At 42.9% G+C, this 15,558-nt stretch overlaps 1 protein-coding gene across 1 annotated transcript in view; it reads left to right on the top strand.

Moving 5' to 3' along the window:
• FNTB (farnesyltransferase, CAAX box, subunit beta) overlaps window positions 1–15,558 on the top strand; it is a 78,081-nt gene that overhangs the window by 23,960 nt on the left and 38,563 nt on the right. The window contains exon 3 of the mRNA XM_081289738.1: window positions 10,986–11,058. Within this exon, the coding sequence (XP_081145864.1) occupies window positions 10,986–11,058 (73 nt within the window). The remainder of the gene's footprint in view (window positions 1–10,985; window positions 11,059–15,558) is intronic.

Consider the following 15,558-nt stretch of genomic DNA (forward strand, 5'->3'; position numbering starts at 1 on the left):
TAAGCTGTGGGTAGGAGTTTGAGGGTCTGGGAGAGCACCACTGTGTGGGAGCCCTTTGTCTTTCCTCCTCATCTGCTGCTAGGCTAGTATTTCTTGACCTCATGGCTACCTGGGTGTGCTTGTGACCCAACTTCTGCCTCTTTCTAGGATGCTAAGGAGATGCTCCACTTGGACTGAGCCACCAGGTGTTAGGTAGGGATGCCCCCAAAGCCTGACCTCTGAGTTCTGAAGATGGGCAGTGAAGTTCAGGTTTTTGATGGTTGTGGTCTGTAGCTTTGCTTAGATGAGGACTGTCAAGTTTCTCCTTTTCCTATTGTACTTTGAAGCAGATACAGAGTTTGTGGGTGGCACAGAATAGATTCCTTTGGTGTAAATTATTATTATTTCTTTTTTTTTTTAAAGAGAGAGTGAGAGAGGGGGGGGGAGAGAGAGAGAGAGAGAGAGAGAGAGAGAGAGAGAGAGAGAGAGAGAGAAAGAGAATTTTTAAATATTTATTTATTTATTTTTTTAGTTCTCGGCAGACACAACATCTTTGTTGGTATGTGGTGCTGAGGATCGAACCCGGGCTGCCCGCACGCCAGGCGAGCGCACTACCACTTGAGCCACATCCCCAGCCCTATTATTATTTCTTAAATATTTATTTTTTAGTCTTAGGTGGACACAATATCTTTATTTTATTTTTATGAGGTGCTGAGAATTGAATCCAGTGTCTCATGCATGTCAGGCGAGCACTCAACCACTGAGCCACAACCCCAGCTCCTGAAGTAAATTATTATTATCGTACTATTTTGCAGTGCTGGGGATTGAACCCAGGGCCTTACACATGCCAGGCAAATGCTCTACCACTGAGCTATATCCCAAGCTCTACTCTAACTTCTTATTATTTTGAGAAGTTTGAGCTTCTGGCCCCAGTGCAGCAGATGCCAAGGATGAAGTTCAAACTAGAGATACAATGCTTTTTGTTTTTCTTGGAGCTTAGCAGTTGAAGTCTTCTATGCCTTGTGGAGTCAGAAATTCCAAAAGGGAATTAGAAGAATTTTAAAAATTTGAACCTTTATTTTCTCTTTTTTCCCAGTATTTTGTAATGTCTCACACTAGAATTTCATGAAGTTATTTCATCCCTTTATTACTATTTCTCTTTCAGTCACAAATTGTTTCCTGGATTATATTTCCATCCAGCAGAAGTGATCAGGAGTCTGAAACTGTGTGTGGTCATCATTTTCTCTTAGTGATAGAACACTTTGACATTCTCCAGACACTGGGGCGAGGTGCTGGCTGGTTCTCTCTGGCGGAGCTGCAGTGTCTGAAGTCCAGCCTCACTTCCATTATCATGTCTCCTGACTTCTTGACACCTTCTAACTGACCGCATCTCTGGGTACTTCTTACTGGAACATTAATCATGACTCCAGCCTTGTTACCATTGTGTCTTTTTTGCCACTATTTCTTTAATTTTTTTTCCTTATTAACCACTACAGTAAACAGCTGGAAAAGACAGGTGCTTATTGGGAAAAACAGGTGGGAAACTTCACTTTATCTTCCTTCCTTGGGGAAGGCAGAGGAAAACATTAGCTAACTAGAGGAGTCTTTCCCCAGACAGCTAGACCAGATCTCTGCATTAACCTAAAGCTCAGTAAAATGAATTATTCCTCTTGTCATGAGCCACAGCTGGAGGTTAGCAAATGACACCATTTATTTTAGCAGCTTGAGAGAGTAAGCTGTGGGATATGCTGGCTCCTCAGTACTCATCTGCCCCTGTGCACAACCCTGTGCTGGCTTAGCCTCCCCGGCAGTAGTGGGACTTGGTGATGGTGAGGGGCACAATTTTGCTCTAGGGACCTTTGTGGTCAGCAGTTGTGCGCCCAGATGACTCACCTGATTGGGCTCTGAGTCATTGTCTCCTGTGTGGGCTTCTGTGTTTTCCACGAGGGACCTTTGACTATCTGACATTCCTTTTTCTGCTCACCCACAGAAGAGGGCCTTGGACTCTGTCATCTTACTAAGGAGTCAGGGAGGTTGAACGGCAGTGGTCTGGGAGGAAGGAGGTGTTATTTTGGGAGTGATGTTATTTTGGGAGTGATGGAGGACAGTAAAGGAGAAAAATCCCCTGATTCATAGATTTTGGGTCAAGTGTAGCTAGAAAACAAAAATGTTCCTTTTGGGGCTTGAATTCTTGTGGAAGTAGAAGATATCAGAGCTCAGAGTTTGTTTCGGAAATATGACAATTTCCCAATATATCACAGTTGTCTATGAATATGAGTGTTTTATAGGATGCTAATTAGCATGCTAATTAACATTCAAGATACATATATTGGCTGAATATCAGCATATCAATATAAGGCTGAATCCAAATATCACCATCATTGAGTGAACCTTTAAGATATAAGAATACATATATAACTAATTAAAACAAAAAAATTAAACCAATTTAAAAAAAAAATGAAAAGATATAATGCAGCTTGGTTGTAGAGTGCTTGTGTGGAGTGCTTGAGGTCTAGGGCTCAATCCCCAGCACCACACTTTTTACATTAAAAAGATGTAAGAATAGGGCTGGGGATGTGGCTCAAGCGGTGGAGTGCTCACCTGGCATGCGTGCGGCCCGGGTTCGATCCTCAGCACCACATACAAACAAAGATGTCGTGTCCGCCGAAAACTAAAAAAAATAAATATTAAAATTCTCTCTCCCTCTTTAAAAAAAAAAAAAGATGTAAGAATAAATCTAGGGCTGGAGGTGTAGTTCACTAGTAGAGCTCTTGCCTGCCATGTGGGAAGCCCTGAGTTTGATCCCCAGCACTGCAAAAAAAGAAAGAGAAAAAAAAATCTGAAATTTATCAGAGCCTTACATTTTCACAATTTTAATATTTGACATGTTAGTCATCAAGATTTAAAAGCCTGACAGTATAATGCGGGAATAAACCTTCACTGTTAGGTAAACTGCATGTTCACATTTTAGCAGTAAATCCAGATGATGTGGCTTGTTTGTGTTTCTGAGGTCATGATGCTGATCAGATGTGACAGAATCACACACACTGCCAGGACCACTGGTCACATGCAGGTACAGGATGCACACAATGGTGTTGAAGCAGGCATTTGCCTATCCAGCCTTCCAGAAGCAAGCTGAATAGCAGATTTGGCTGAAATTCAAGGCTGGAGTGGAATGTTGGTGAATTCCACAATCAATCCCAAAATGGTTTTCCTCTCTCTGTGGTTGGGAGATGTGCATTATATCCTAGAGTAAGATAATCAGTCTCAAGGATTTTATTTATTTATTTTGTGGTGCTGGGGATAGAACCAGTGACCCTGTATCTGCTAGCCAAGTGCTGTACCACTGAGCCGTATCCCAGTCCCAAGGACTTTTTGATCATATTTCTAATAATTTTGTTTGTCAGCATCCTGCTCTCTTTTGTTTTCCCTGTATTTTCCTTCTGTACACTAGTGAACTTACCCTTTTCCATTTATTTAATTAACTTTCAATTTATTTAATTAACTTTCTGAAATACATAAACTGGGGACACACACACACACATAATTTTAAAAATTATATTTTCTTGGACACAAGTGGCCTGGTGCTCCTCAGAAGTGAGATAAAACAAACAATGTTCCTGTGCAGACAGGGCCTTGAAAGTTAAGTGTTGCAGTGGCTTTGAAGCCAGTGGCTCTGAGTGAAAGCTCTTCAAGCCCTTCTCACACAGGTGCCTGCCTGACCTTCACGTCTTGTCCCACTCCTGCATGTGCTATTTTAGAACTTTCCAAATCCCAGGCAGTTAGTAGATATAGTCCTTGTTTCTTGCAAGGACCTTATAAATAAGCTCACCTTCCCTGGAGTTGTTTATTATGTGCTCAATGATTACTTTTTAACCAGAGGCCCCTGCTTTTAGTGGGTTTACAAAGTTCCCAGGCTCCAAAAATGAACTGAATCCCTTGTCCTCTCTTCTGTCACAGCTAACCACACAATGCCCAGGAGTGATCCAGGTTTAGGAAATGTTTTTGTTCTAATTCTGTTCTGCTGGGTTCACTTGAAGTCTTTCTTTCTTTTTTTTTTTTTTTTTTTCATTCATTCTGCAATAGCATCTAGAGGGTCTCCAAAGGACAGATACTCTGCTGGGCTTAGGAAGCAGGCATGAGCAAGGCCGGCCCTGATCCTGCCTCTGCTGGGTGCTCAGTCTGATGGCGGAGGTGGACATTAGCAAATGAACCCAAATATATATTACCAGCAGCATGCTCCGAGAGTTACAGCAAGGATCTAACTTAGGTTGAAAGTCAGGGACAGCCCCCCTGAGAAAGTGATATTTAAGCTGAGACCTGTAGGTTGAATAGGGTTGTTCCACACAGGTAACAGCATCTGTAACCATTCTGAGACTGCAGAGAACACAGCTCAAAAGAGGCAGTGTCTTGAAGCCCAGTGGGCTCCCCCCAGTAAGAAATATCATTTACATCACCTCCCAGGATGTGTCTTATGAGTTCGTTCCACCACCTCAATATATTTACCTATTTGATGGTTCCTCCCCAGTGTCCTCATCCTGCACTCTTCCCCAAGGATGTACTCTGAATCCCCTCCCTGCATCCTCCCTGCGCGAATGCGTGCAGAGCCTGTTTTGTTCTGCTCCATCTCATTGGCTTTCATTGGCTTTGGACCTGCATTATTCAGCTTTTCCTTAACTTCCAATTTTGGATTGAGTGAACTGAGAATAAAGGAGTGATAAGGGTATTAGTTGCTTGGGCTGCCACAACTGAACACCAACACTGGGTATTTGAAACCCAGAAACTTATCTTCTTAGAGTTCTGGAGGTGAGGTGTCCAACATCTAGATGCCAGCAGGATGGGTTTCTCCTGGGGTCTGTCTTGGGGCTTGCAGATGGCCTTTTCTCTGTACTTCACCTCCATGGTGTCTTTTTCTCTTCTTATACAGACACCCATCTTATTGGATTAGGGTCCCACCTGTATGACCTTATTTAATCTTAAATATCTCTAAAATGGTGCTGTTTCCAAACACATGGGATTTAGGGCTTCCACATGAATTTTGGGGGAACATAATTCAGCTTATGAGTATAGTTTCTGAGTGACCAAAAGAAACCGGATGGATAGATGTCCCTTCAATTTAAAAGAATCATACACCTGAACATATTGATGTGTGTGTGTGTGTATGTTACGTTTATGATTAAATGGAAGAGAATGAAAGAGAATTTCCATTGTGGAAGTGGTTACTAAAAGGCATTTTTTCTTCCACTGGTTGTAGCTGGAGTTTGTCTTTGGATGAAATCAGCTGGAGGAGCTCAGCAGTCCCTCCCCAGCAGGACTCCTGGGGCCTGGTTTTCTGGGGTAAGGTTCAAGGTGAGGGTGAACCTTACCACAGAAAACCTTCGATGAAGGCTCATCTTTACGCAGGCTCACATCTTGTCCCTAGGGACTAACCCAGGGCAAAATAAAAGATGATGAAGGATTCCTTCAGCTGGAGTCCATTTAATATCTTTTTTTTTTTTTTGTATGTTTTTGCTTTTTGTTTGTTTTCCTTTTTTTTTAAACACTTATTTTTTAGTTTTAGGTGGATACGATATCTTTTTTAAAAATTTTTTTATTAGTTTTAGATGGACACAATGCCTTTATTTATTTTTTATGTGGTGCTGAGAATCGAACCCAATGCCCCACACATACTAGGCAAGTGCTCTACCACCGAGCCACAGCGCCAGCCCCACAATATCTTTATTTTACATTTATGTGGTACTGAGGATCGAACCCAGTACCTCGTGCATGCTAGATGAGCACTCTATCACTGAGCCACAACTCCAGCCCTGTTTGTTTTCCTTTTGAGATGAGATCTTGCTGTGCTGCTCAGGCTGGTCTTGAACTCCTGGGCTTAAGTGATCCTCCTGCCTCAGTCTCCTGAGTAGCTGGTACTACAGGTATGCGCCTGGCTTTTAACTTCTTTTTTTCTTGTTTTGATAGTTTTTTAAATTTTCTTCTTTGTTTTTGACAATGCTGGGGGTTGAACCCATGACCTTGCTCATGCTAGTCAAGGGCTCTACCACTGAGCTATATCAACAGCCCTTTTTATTTTTTATATTGAGACAGGATCTCCCTGAGTTGCTGGGCTAGCCTCGAACTTGCAATTCACCTGCCTCAGCCTCCTGAATCAGTGGAATTACAGGCATGTGCCACTGTGCCTGGCTGCGCTTTTAAAATATATGCATTCATTTAATTGTTTAATTCAGCTACCTAAAAACACCCAGTCCAGGGCTGGAGATGTGACTCAGTGGTGGAGTGTCTGAGTGGCATGCATGAGGCCTTGGGTTTGATCCACAGCAACACACACACACACACCAAACAAAACAAAACAAAAAGGCCAAAAAAACCCCATGTAGTCCAGTAGGGAAGGCAACCTTGGGCTGAGGGATCCTCTGCCTCAAGTATGCATGTGAACACTGAGAGAAGCGATAGAGCAGAGCCCTGAGCCAGAGTAGACATTGTGTTCTCCGTCTGACCACCCTTCTCCTTGTGTGCTTGAATTCCAACTTCTCCTTTGAGGTCTGTTGTGGGTTTTTTTTTTTTTTTTAATTGAAGGGACATAGATGCAGGGAGAACAGTCTTTTGTGTCTAGTGAGAAACTGACCTTACTGTATTCCTTTATTTCTCCTGTTCAAATGACACACGGGTGCTGAGAACCTGCTGTACACAGGTGCTGAGGCCTGCTGTAGATGCTGAAGACAGACGTGGTCTCTCTTCACTTATGAAGTTACAGTATAATTCCAGTAAAATACAACCCCCCCACCCCATCCCTCTCCCCAGCATTATGCTTAGGATCTCTGACTTTTTTGTTATAAGCAAGTCAGTGTTCTCTTGCCTAACATTTCTAGACGAGGTCACTGATGTTCTCTTATGGTATAGAGTGTTCTATTGTCTCTTTCTTAGGTCTCTGCATCTCAAGGTATTTGGAATATTTGAATTCTTTTTTTTAACATTTATTTTTTAGTTATAGTTGGACACTATACCTTTATTTTATTTATTTATTGTTTTGTGGTGCTGAGGATTGAACCCAGGGCCTCGAATGTGCTAGGCGAGCACTCTACCACTGAGCCACAACTCTAGCCCTGGAATATTTGAATTCTTTTGTCTATTTTTCAGAAAGGAAGGAACTGACATATAGAAAACCCTGCTATGAATCTGCTGAGAATGAGCCAGGAGTTCCAGCTCTGAATTCTGTGCTTGCCCTCACCTGCCTTGGGTTTCTTAGCCTCTTCTTTCTAATGTCTCTCAGGCCTTCCTGGTTCCTCTTGTCCATCAGACCTGTCCTGGCCTTGGTTTCTTACCTGCTCACCCTGAGCCAGCTCAGACGGTGAACCGTTTCAGCAGTTCACTTACCTCTTTCTGTGTCTCCCTCCTCAGGTTTCATGCTCTTCCAATCTTGCTAGTCCTTCCTGTAGCATCCCACTAGCTCCTTTTGCTAAATAGTCCCAGCAAGATTATCAAGGAAAAAAAAATCACTGGCAGTGTCTGCTGACCTTCTTCACCAAATTTTATACTATTTAGTTTCCATTATGCTTTCACTAACTGTCGTGCACACTTTTATTTGTCTTATGTAGATTCCCTAACACGTTCACCACTGCGGCCACTCCACAACTCTCCCATGATCCTGAGAAAATAGAGGCTATCTCACATGAGTTTCTTGAGTCTCCTCTTCCCCACTTCAAAGCCCTAAGTTTGCCTGCCTCCATACTCTGAAACGCCTTGTCTGCAAGGATGTAAAATCCTTCCATATTGCCAGACTCACATCTCCTGCTGCCCCAAATACTTCAGTAACTCCCTTTAAAAAGACATTAACTGCCTTTGTTTTTTAGTAACAACTTTAATGAGATGTAATTCATATATCACATATGAATTACATCTGTTTCAAATGTAGAATTCAGTGGCTTTGTAATATAATCAGAATGTACAACCATCAACCACAGTGAATTTTAGATCATTTTCATTACTGCCCTCCTCAATCCCCAAGAAATCCTGTATCATTGCCAGCTCCTTCATCTCCCTCAGCCCTGGGCAACCCCTTGGTATACTTTCTGTCTAGGGGTTTCCCATTCTGGACATTTCACATAGTGAATCCTGTGGTATTTTTGACAGTTGTCTTTCCTTGGCTTGTTTTCAAGGTCACCCATGATGAAGCACAGTGACTGCCATCTGCTCTTAGGTTTGAGACCAGATTCCTTAATGCACTTATAAGTCCACATGATTTGACACCTCTGTTCCTCTCCAGTCTGATTTGTCTGCTCTCCACCTTGTATACTTTTGCTCCAGCTTTGGATCTAAACTAACAGACACACGTGGTGTCCTCTTATCTAGCTAACTCATGGCCTTCCAGCCTTAGCTCAATACTCTTCCCTTTGGGAAAGTCTTTCTGACCCTCCCTCCCTTCCTGTGAGCTGTCACAGCCCACCATACTCCCCTGATCCCTGTTCTCTGGATGTGTCATTCACTCGCCTGTGCGCACCTGGACCATAGCTTTACAGAGCAGTCAGCCTGGAACCCAGCACCAGACACTCTGCCTCTGCCTGCAGTGAGTGGGTGCTCACTGAGGCCTGGCCACTGAATGTTCCAAAAGAGAAACAGTCTGGCCTCTTCCTTTGCAGTTTGCTGTCACCACTCCCCTGAATGCCCTTAAAGGCCACCGGCCATACTGTTGTCTGTTGTCTTTTTCTTTCTCTTCTCCCACCTTCTATGACTTCACCTGTCACAGCTTGCAGATAAGCATTCTCATTCAGTTTATGTAATTATGATCCCTCTTTCTGAGTCTCACATGTTGCCTTAGTCCATTTTTCTGTTGCTATAACAGAATGCCTGAGACTGGGAAATTCATAAAGAAAAGAGGCTTATTTTGGCAAATGGTTCTGGAGGCCAGGAAACACAAGAACATGAAGCAGCTGCAACTAGTTGGCTTCTGAGAAGGACCTCGTACTGCTTCATCTCAGGGTGGAAAGCCCAAAGGCAAGCAGGGCATGTGGGGAAGAGACAAAACATGACTATCAGCCTCATTTACAGCAGCTCTTGAGAACAGACCCTCTCCCCTGCAAAAGGCTCTAATCCCTTTTAATGACAATCATTGCTATAGAGTCTGCCCCCTGCAACAACATTAAGAATCATATTTCAACCTGAATTTCAGAGGGTACAGACCATGTCCAAACCATAGCATGTATGCATCCAGCAGCCCTCATCTGAGTACACTCCATGTGTCCAGAAGTCCCCAGGCTGGCCTAGGCCCTGAGCACTTTCTGGGTCAGCTCTGCCCGCTTCTGACCTTCCACTTGGCTTAGCTTGCAAACACAGTGTCCAGTGCCCTTGAATACTTTCTCTAAAGCACAGTTATGGCTTTTTAAAAGCTCTTCTGGGCTTCCTTTTTGCCTACTAAGTTGAGTGGAAATTCCTCAGCTAAGAGGAATTTCTTCCCAGAGCCCTATAAAAAGGGTCTGGTGCTTGTTCTCCCATTTCCTCCCACATTTAGGCCCGATCTCCCCACCTGTCCCTCCTTTTGCGCCCTTTGCGCCTGGCACGGTGCAGCACACTAGCATTACCTGCTCGTGGCTACTTCAACTTCAATGAAAATTTCTCCCTCCACCAGGGCTGTCTACTTCAAATTCTGCCTTTTCTGCATAGACTTTGCTGATCACTCTTTTCTTAGTGACATGCCTTCCTCCCCTTTGAACCAAAGTAGTATTTTTTTGTTTTTCCTTTGTGAAACCTATCATTTCCCCCCCTTGGTTTTTTGGTTTTTTTTTTTTAGAGAGAGAATTTTATTATTTATTTTTTAGTTTTCGGTGGACACAACATCTTTATTTGTATGTGGTGCTGAGGATCGAACCCGGGCCGCATGCATGCCAGGCGAGTCACATCTCTAGCCCTCCCCCCCTTGTTTTTTAGTAATTTCTGTACTTACGTCATTTCCATTACTGAATCGGGAGACTTTCAGGGGTAGAGACTACATTCATGGCCTTATTCTGAGCATGAACGGTGGGAGTTGTAGAAACAGTCGAGTTGCCTACCTAGAAGAGGGGCTGTGGCTCTCCTTCCTTTTGTTTCTGCAGTCAGCAAGCACAGTGACTGTCTCAACATTCTTTTCCTTTTTCTTCCTTCCATAATCACTCAGACCCTTTTTGCAACACCAAACTAGAAGTGCTGCCTCTGTCTTTGCCTGTGCAGGTGGCCATGGGCGGCACATTTCTTCTCAAAGCCAGCAATGCTGACGTCAGTGCCAAGGACGTGACTGACTACAGAATACAAACACCTCCTCTAGCCAGGGCTGTGGGTCAACATGTGGGAGGTGGAATTTCGGGGAGGGAATAATGGATGGATAACTGAGGAGCAGGCCGGGTACAAAGTATACATCTTGGAGAAGTGATTCCAGAAGAAATGACAGCAGCTGAGCAAGTCAGGGAAGCAGCAAGACTCAGGTTTAAATGACTTAATAGAGCTGAGCCCAGTGGAGAAAACCTGTAATTTCAGCGACTTGGGAGACTGAGGCAGGAGGATCACAAGTTTGAGGCCAGTCTCAGCAACTTAGTGAGGCCCTGTCCAAACTAAAAAAGGTTGGGGATGTACATCAGTGGTAGAGCACCCCTGGGTTCAATCCCCACTACTGGGGGTGGGGGGTGAGGGGAATTAAACATGGAAGATCACAAGTTAACCTGTTTTTAGTTAGATCCTGAGGAGCCTTCTGGGTGGATCGTCACTACCTGGATGTGGGGGCTCACTGCAGCTTTTCAGTTAGCCCAGGGTCACTTCTTTCAGATGATCTTGCTCAAGAACATCTGCCAGCCTGGTTTTCAGGGACTTCAGAGACACTGAGATGCAGGCCTCTGCTTCCGGGATAGTCACCCTTTGGAGCTGCAGCAGTGCTGGGCACCTTTTGAATGACTGTGGGGCGTGTCCTGAGGCTGCATGTGCGTGTGTGTGTGTGTTGGAAGCTTCGTCTCCTAGCTAGGCTTATGTGCTCTTTGTCTTTCCAGGCTTATTTTGCAGAGAGAGAAGCACTTCCATTATTTGAAAAGAGGCCTTCGACAACTGACTGATGCCTACGAGGTAAACACATTGTCTGCAGACTCTTTGTACCAAGTTCTTCACCAAGTTTCCCTCCTTTTTTACTATTTGAATGCAAAAGGCCATCTGGTTTGACCTATTTTGACATGGTTCTGACAGGAACCTGGGCATTGTCATAGAGCTGAGACCCCATTCCAAAGGGTAGAACCAGATCTCCCTTACATCTTGTCATCTCTCAGAGCTAGTAGATCACCCTAGACGGGATGTAGTTTTTGTCCACCATTCAGTACAGCTGAGCAGTTCACATACTTTCTCCTGATCCCCTGGGCAACTACTAAAAGTCAGTTAGTTACCTAGTCACCCCTAACCTTTACTCTGTAAGCTGATCTAGTTCCTGAATCAACCAGAGGACCAGTACACTATAAGCCCAAACTTTGAGTGGCTCTTAGAGCATATTTGCAGAGGCCTTGGGTTCATGGAGGAGACTCAGGCAGTGGCTGGGAGTGGGGCTGAGTGACAGGCAACAGTTGAATATGAACAGGAGGGCTTCAGTCTCCCTGCCTCACTTTACACCCAGCAGATCTACTTTTTTAGGAGGGTTCTACATTTGATTATTATTTTTTTAAAAATATTTTATTAGTTGTTAATGGACCTTTATTTATTTGTATGTGGTGCTGAGAATCAAACTCAGTGCCTCACACATGCTAGGCAAGTGCTCTACCATAAGCCACAACCCCAGCCCCTGATTATTTTTTATTTTATTTATTGTTAGTTGTAGATGGACATGATGCCTTTATTTTGTTTATTTATTTTTATGCAGTGCTGAGGGTCAAACCCAGGGCATCATGTGTGCTGGGCAAGTGCTCTACCAGTGGGCCACAACCCCAGCCATACATTTGATTATTTATGGCAAGGATGTGTCAACGTGAATGCCCATCAGGCCCAAGCAGGTAGCATGAGTAAGAGAATTGGCCTGAGTGGAGGCAGGCATGAACTGGAGGCCCCCCTCTATCTACCCGGTTCCTCTAGTTGATGCCATTGGGAAATGAAGACCCAAGGTTGCCAGATCGTGGTTTTTTTTTTCCCTCAAAATAAAGCCAGAAATTCAAATTATTATGTGATTTTTCCCATCAGTTAAATGTCACAACCAATTCCAGTTAAACAAACCAACAAAGCACATCCACAGGGTAGTTTTGGACTGTCAGCTTTCAGTTTTCACTCCTCAACTCAAAGCCTCAGTGGTTATTCCTTGTAACCATGAGGTTAAATGAGAAGCATGAGGTAGGTTGGTCTTTATATTTTACAGATAAGCAAACAGGCATAGAAAGATAAAATAAATTGTTAATAGCTATAAGACAAAGAGCTAGGATTCAAACATAGGCCATATCCTTAGGAATGACTACAGTGGCCCACCAAACTGCCCACCACATGGCCGGCCAGCCACAGCTCAGACCATCAGCACATATTTTAAGAGGGCAGCTTGGTCCAATGGAAAGGCCACCAAATTGAGAGCCTAAAAACCTAGGTTCTTGTTTAAGCTGCATCATTTACTGTCTTTATAACCTGGGAAAAAGTATTCTCTCTGGACCTCCTTGTATACTTTTAATCTAAAACAGGGACACTATGACACTATTACTACCTGTCCTGCCAAGCCTTGAATCTCAGTAGCCATGTATGACTTGCATTAGGATCAAGATCTGTCTCCATGTCGCTTTTGGAAACCTTGGCTAGCTCCCAGGCAGAAGTAGTTTCCTCCATGTGCTGCTTCAAGGCCGTTCTGCCCATTATAGCAGTTGTCAGGGGGTATGTCCACATGTTTCCATCTTGTTCCAGAAAGACATGAGGTAAACTGTGCTTATGTGATTGTCTCATGCGCTCTTCCTTGGCAGATAACCACATACATTTTTATCCCAACCATCCCAAGAATTAAAACCAAATTCCATTCATTATCATGCCCCCAGTGTCTATGCAGTGCTTGGCACGAGTGCATACTTAATCACATACTTGTTAAATTCATGGGTCAGTTAATTCAGAAAACCTCTGTGGGTCTATACTGGGGAAAGAACAGCCCTTAACCTGCTGGTATGTGGAAGTCCTGCTCAGTCTTCCTTAATGCCTGCCTTGATTATTTATGGCAAGGATGTGTCAACGTGAATGCCCATCATCCTTAATGCCTGCCAGGTGCCGCAGTCTGGCTGGGCACAATTCAGGAGCCACTTGTCAAAAGAAACAAACTTTATTTTTAGAGCCACACAGGCCAAACAAAACAGCTCCTCAGGAAAAACCCTCAGAGCCCAACTGCCACCACCAGCTTCCCACAAGCCTCTCTCTCTACCCCCAGCCTCTCCCCCTCCCACAATCCTCCTGCTCTTGAGGCCGATTGGCTGGGTCATGTGGGCGGAGTCAAAAAAGTCCCCCAATGAGTAGCTCCGTGGTCTGAAAGGGCAGGGAAACAGCCCAATGAGCATCACTGCAGAGGAGCCAATCAACTAGATGTTGCTAGGGCCACTGTGAGCCAATCATCAGCTGGCAGTCTGAAAGGGCGGGGAAACAGCCCAATGAGCATCACTGCAGAGGAGCCAATCAGCTAGATGTTGCTGGGGCCGCTGTGAGCCAATCATCAGCTGGCAGTCTGAAAGGGCAGGGAAACAGCTCAATGAGCATCACCACTGAGGAGCCAATCAGCTAGATGTTGCTGTTCTCCCTGTGGAAACACACAAACAGACCCCCGACTCCAGATAATTACTGGGTCAGGACCTTTCCATTGTCCTGTTAGAATATCCTTCCAAAGTACCTTGGGCTTATGCACATTTTTTGGACACATATGCCTTTCCGCAGCACTAAGTCCTGATGAATCCAAATTTAAAAAGTTTAGAGTAAAAAGGGTTATTTTAAGTTTATCTTTGGGGAATATATACCCCTTCCCAATTCCTTCTTTTTGCTTTAATAAGTACATTTTAATAGTTTGATGAGCTCTTTCAACTATGCCTTGTCCCTGTGGATTGTATGAGATTCCTGTTATATGAGTAATGCCAAATGTTGAGCAAAATTGTTTAAAAGAGGTAGAAGTATAACCAAGGGCATTATCTGTTTTTAACTGTTTTGGAACGCCCACAGTGGCAAAATTTTGTAAGCAATGAGCTATAACATCTTTAGTTTTTTCTCCGGCATGAAGAGAGCCCATCAGAAATCCAGAAGAAGTATCAACTGTAACATGCAAATATTTTAATTTTCCAAATTCTGGCAAGTGTGTGATGTCCATCTGCCAAATATGGTTAGGTATCAGTCCTCTAGGATTGACTCCAAGATTAACTTGTGGTAAAAAGTTCACACAATTTTGACATTGTTTTATTATTTGTCTAGCTTGTTCCTTAGTTATTTTAAAACGCTTTTGTAAAGTATTAGCATTGACATGAAACCTTTTATGAAAATTTATAGCTTCTTCTAGTGTAGAGAAAATATGTATGTCATGTGTAGTTTTATCTGCTAAATCATTGCCCAAACTAAGGGCTCCAGGCAATCCTGTATGTGCCCTGATATGTCCTATAAAGAATGGATCTTTTCTGTCCCAGATTAGACTTTTTATAGTGGAAAGCAAAGAGAAAACAGTAGAGGAAAGGGAAATCCTACCAGCATCTTCAAGGGATACTATAGCATTAACTATATACTGACTATCGGAAAATAAATTAAATACAGAATCTTTAAACATCACAAAAGCTTGTAATACTGCATTAAGCTCTACCTTTTGAGCTGATTGTTTGGGTACTAAAAATGTAAAAGTTTGATCAGGTGTAACTACTGCTGCTGTACCATTATTTGACCCATCAGTGAATATATTTGGAGCATTCATGATAGGTGTTTTTCTTGTCATTTTTGGAAAAATTACAGGATGCGATGACCAAAAAGACAATAAAGGATTAGATGGTAAGTGGTTATCAAATGAAACATTAGATTTGCACATGATTATTGCCCAAGTATTTAACTCATTAGCTAACTCATCAATTTGATTCATAGTATATGGAGTAATAATTTTATTGGGAGAAATTCCAAACACTCCCTTTGCTGCTTTTATTCCTTTGAGTATTAATTGTCCTACAGCCTCAGGATACCTAGTAAGAATAGTGTTAGGAGAATAAGATAAATGTATCCATAATAATGGACCTTCTTGCCAAAATACTCCTGTAGGAATATTTTTTTGTTGGTAGTACAATAAATAATAAAGGCAAACTTATATCAATTCTATCCAAATGCATATTTTCCATATATGTTTCAATGATTTTTAATGCCTTTCTTGCTTCAGGCGTTAACATTCGGGGTGAATTTGGATCTGATGGACCTTTTAGGATATCAAATAAAGGTCCCAACTCTCCTGTTGGTATACCTAGATAAGGCCTTATCCAATTTATGTCTCCTAATAACTTTTGAAAGTCGTTAAGTGATTTGAGTTCATCTACTCGTATTTGAATTTTTGGTGGACGGACCATGGTTGAAGATAATAGAACTCCTAAATAATTAATTGGAAAATTTAATTGTACTTTATCT

This window comes from Spermophilus citellus (assembly GCF_964194105.1).
Source record: "Spermophilus citellus genome assembly, chromosome: 4".
Taxonomy (NCBI): domain Eukaryota; kingdom Metazoa; phylum Chordata; class Mammalia; order Rodentia; family Sciuridae; genus Spermophilus; species Spermophilus citellus.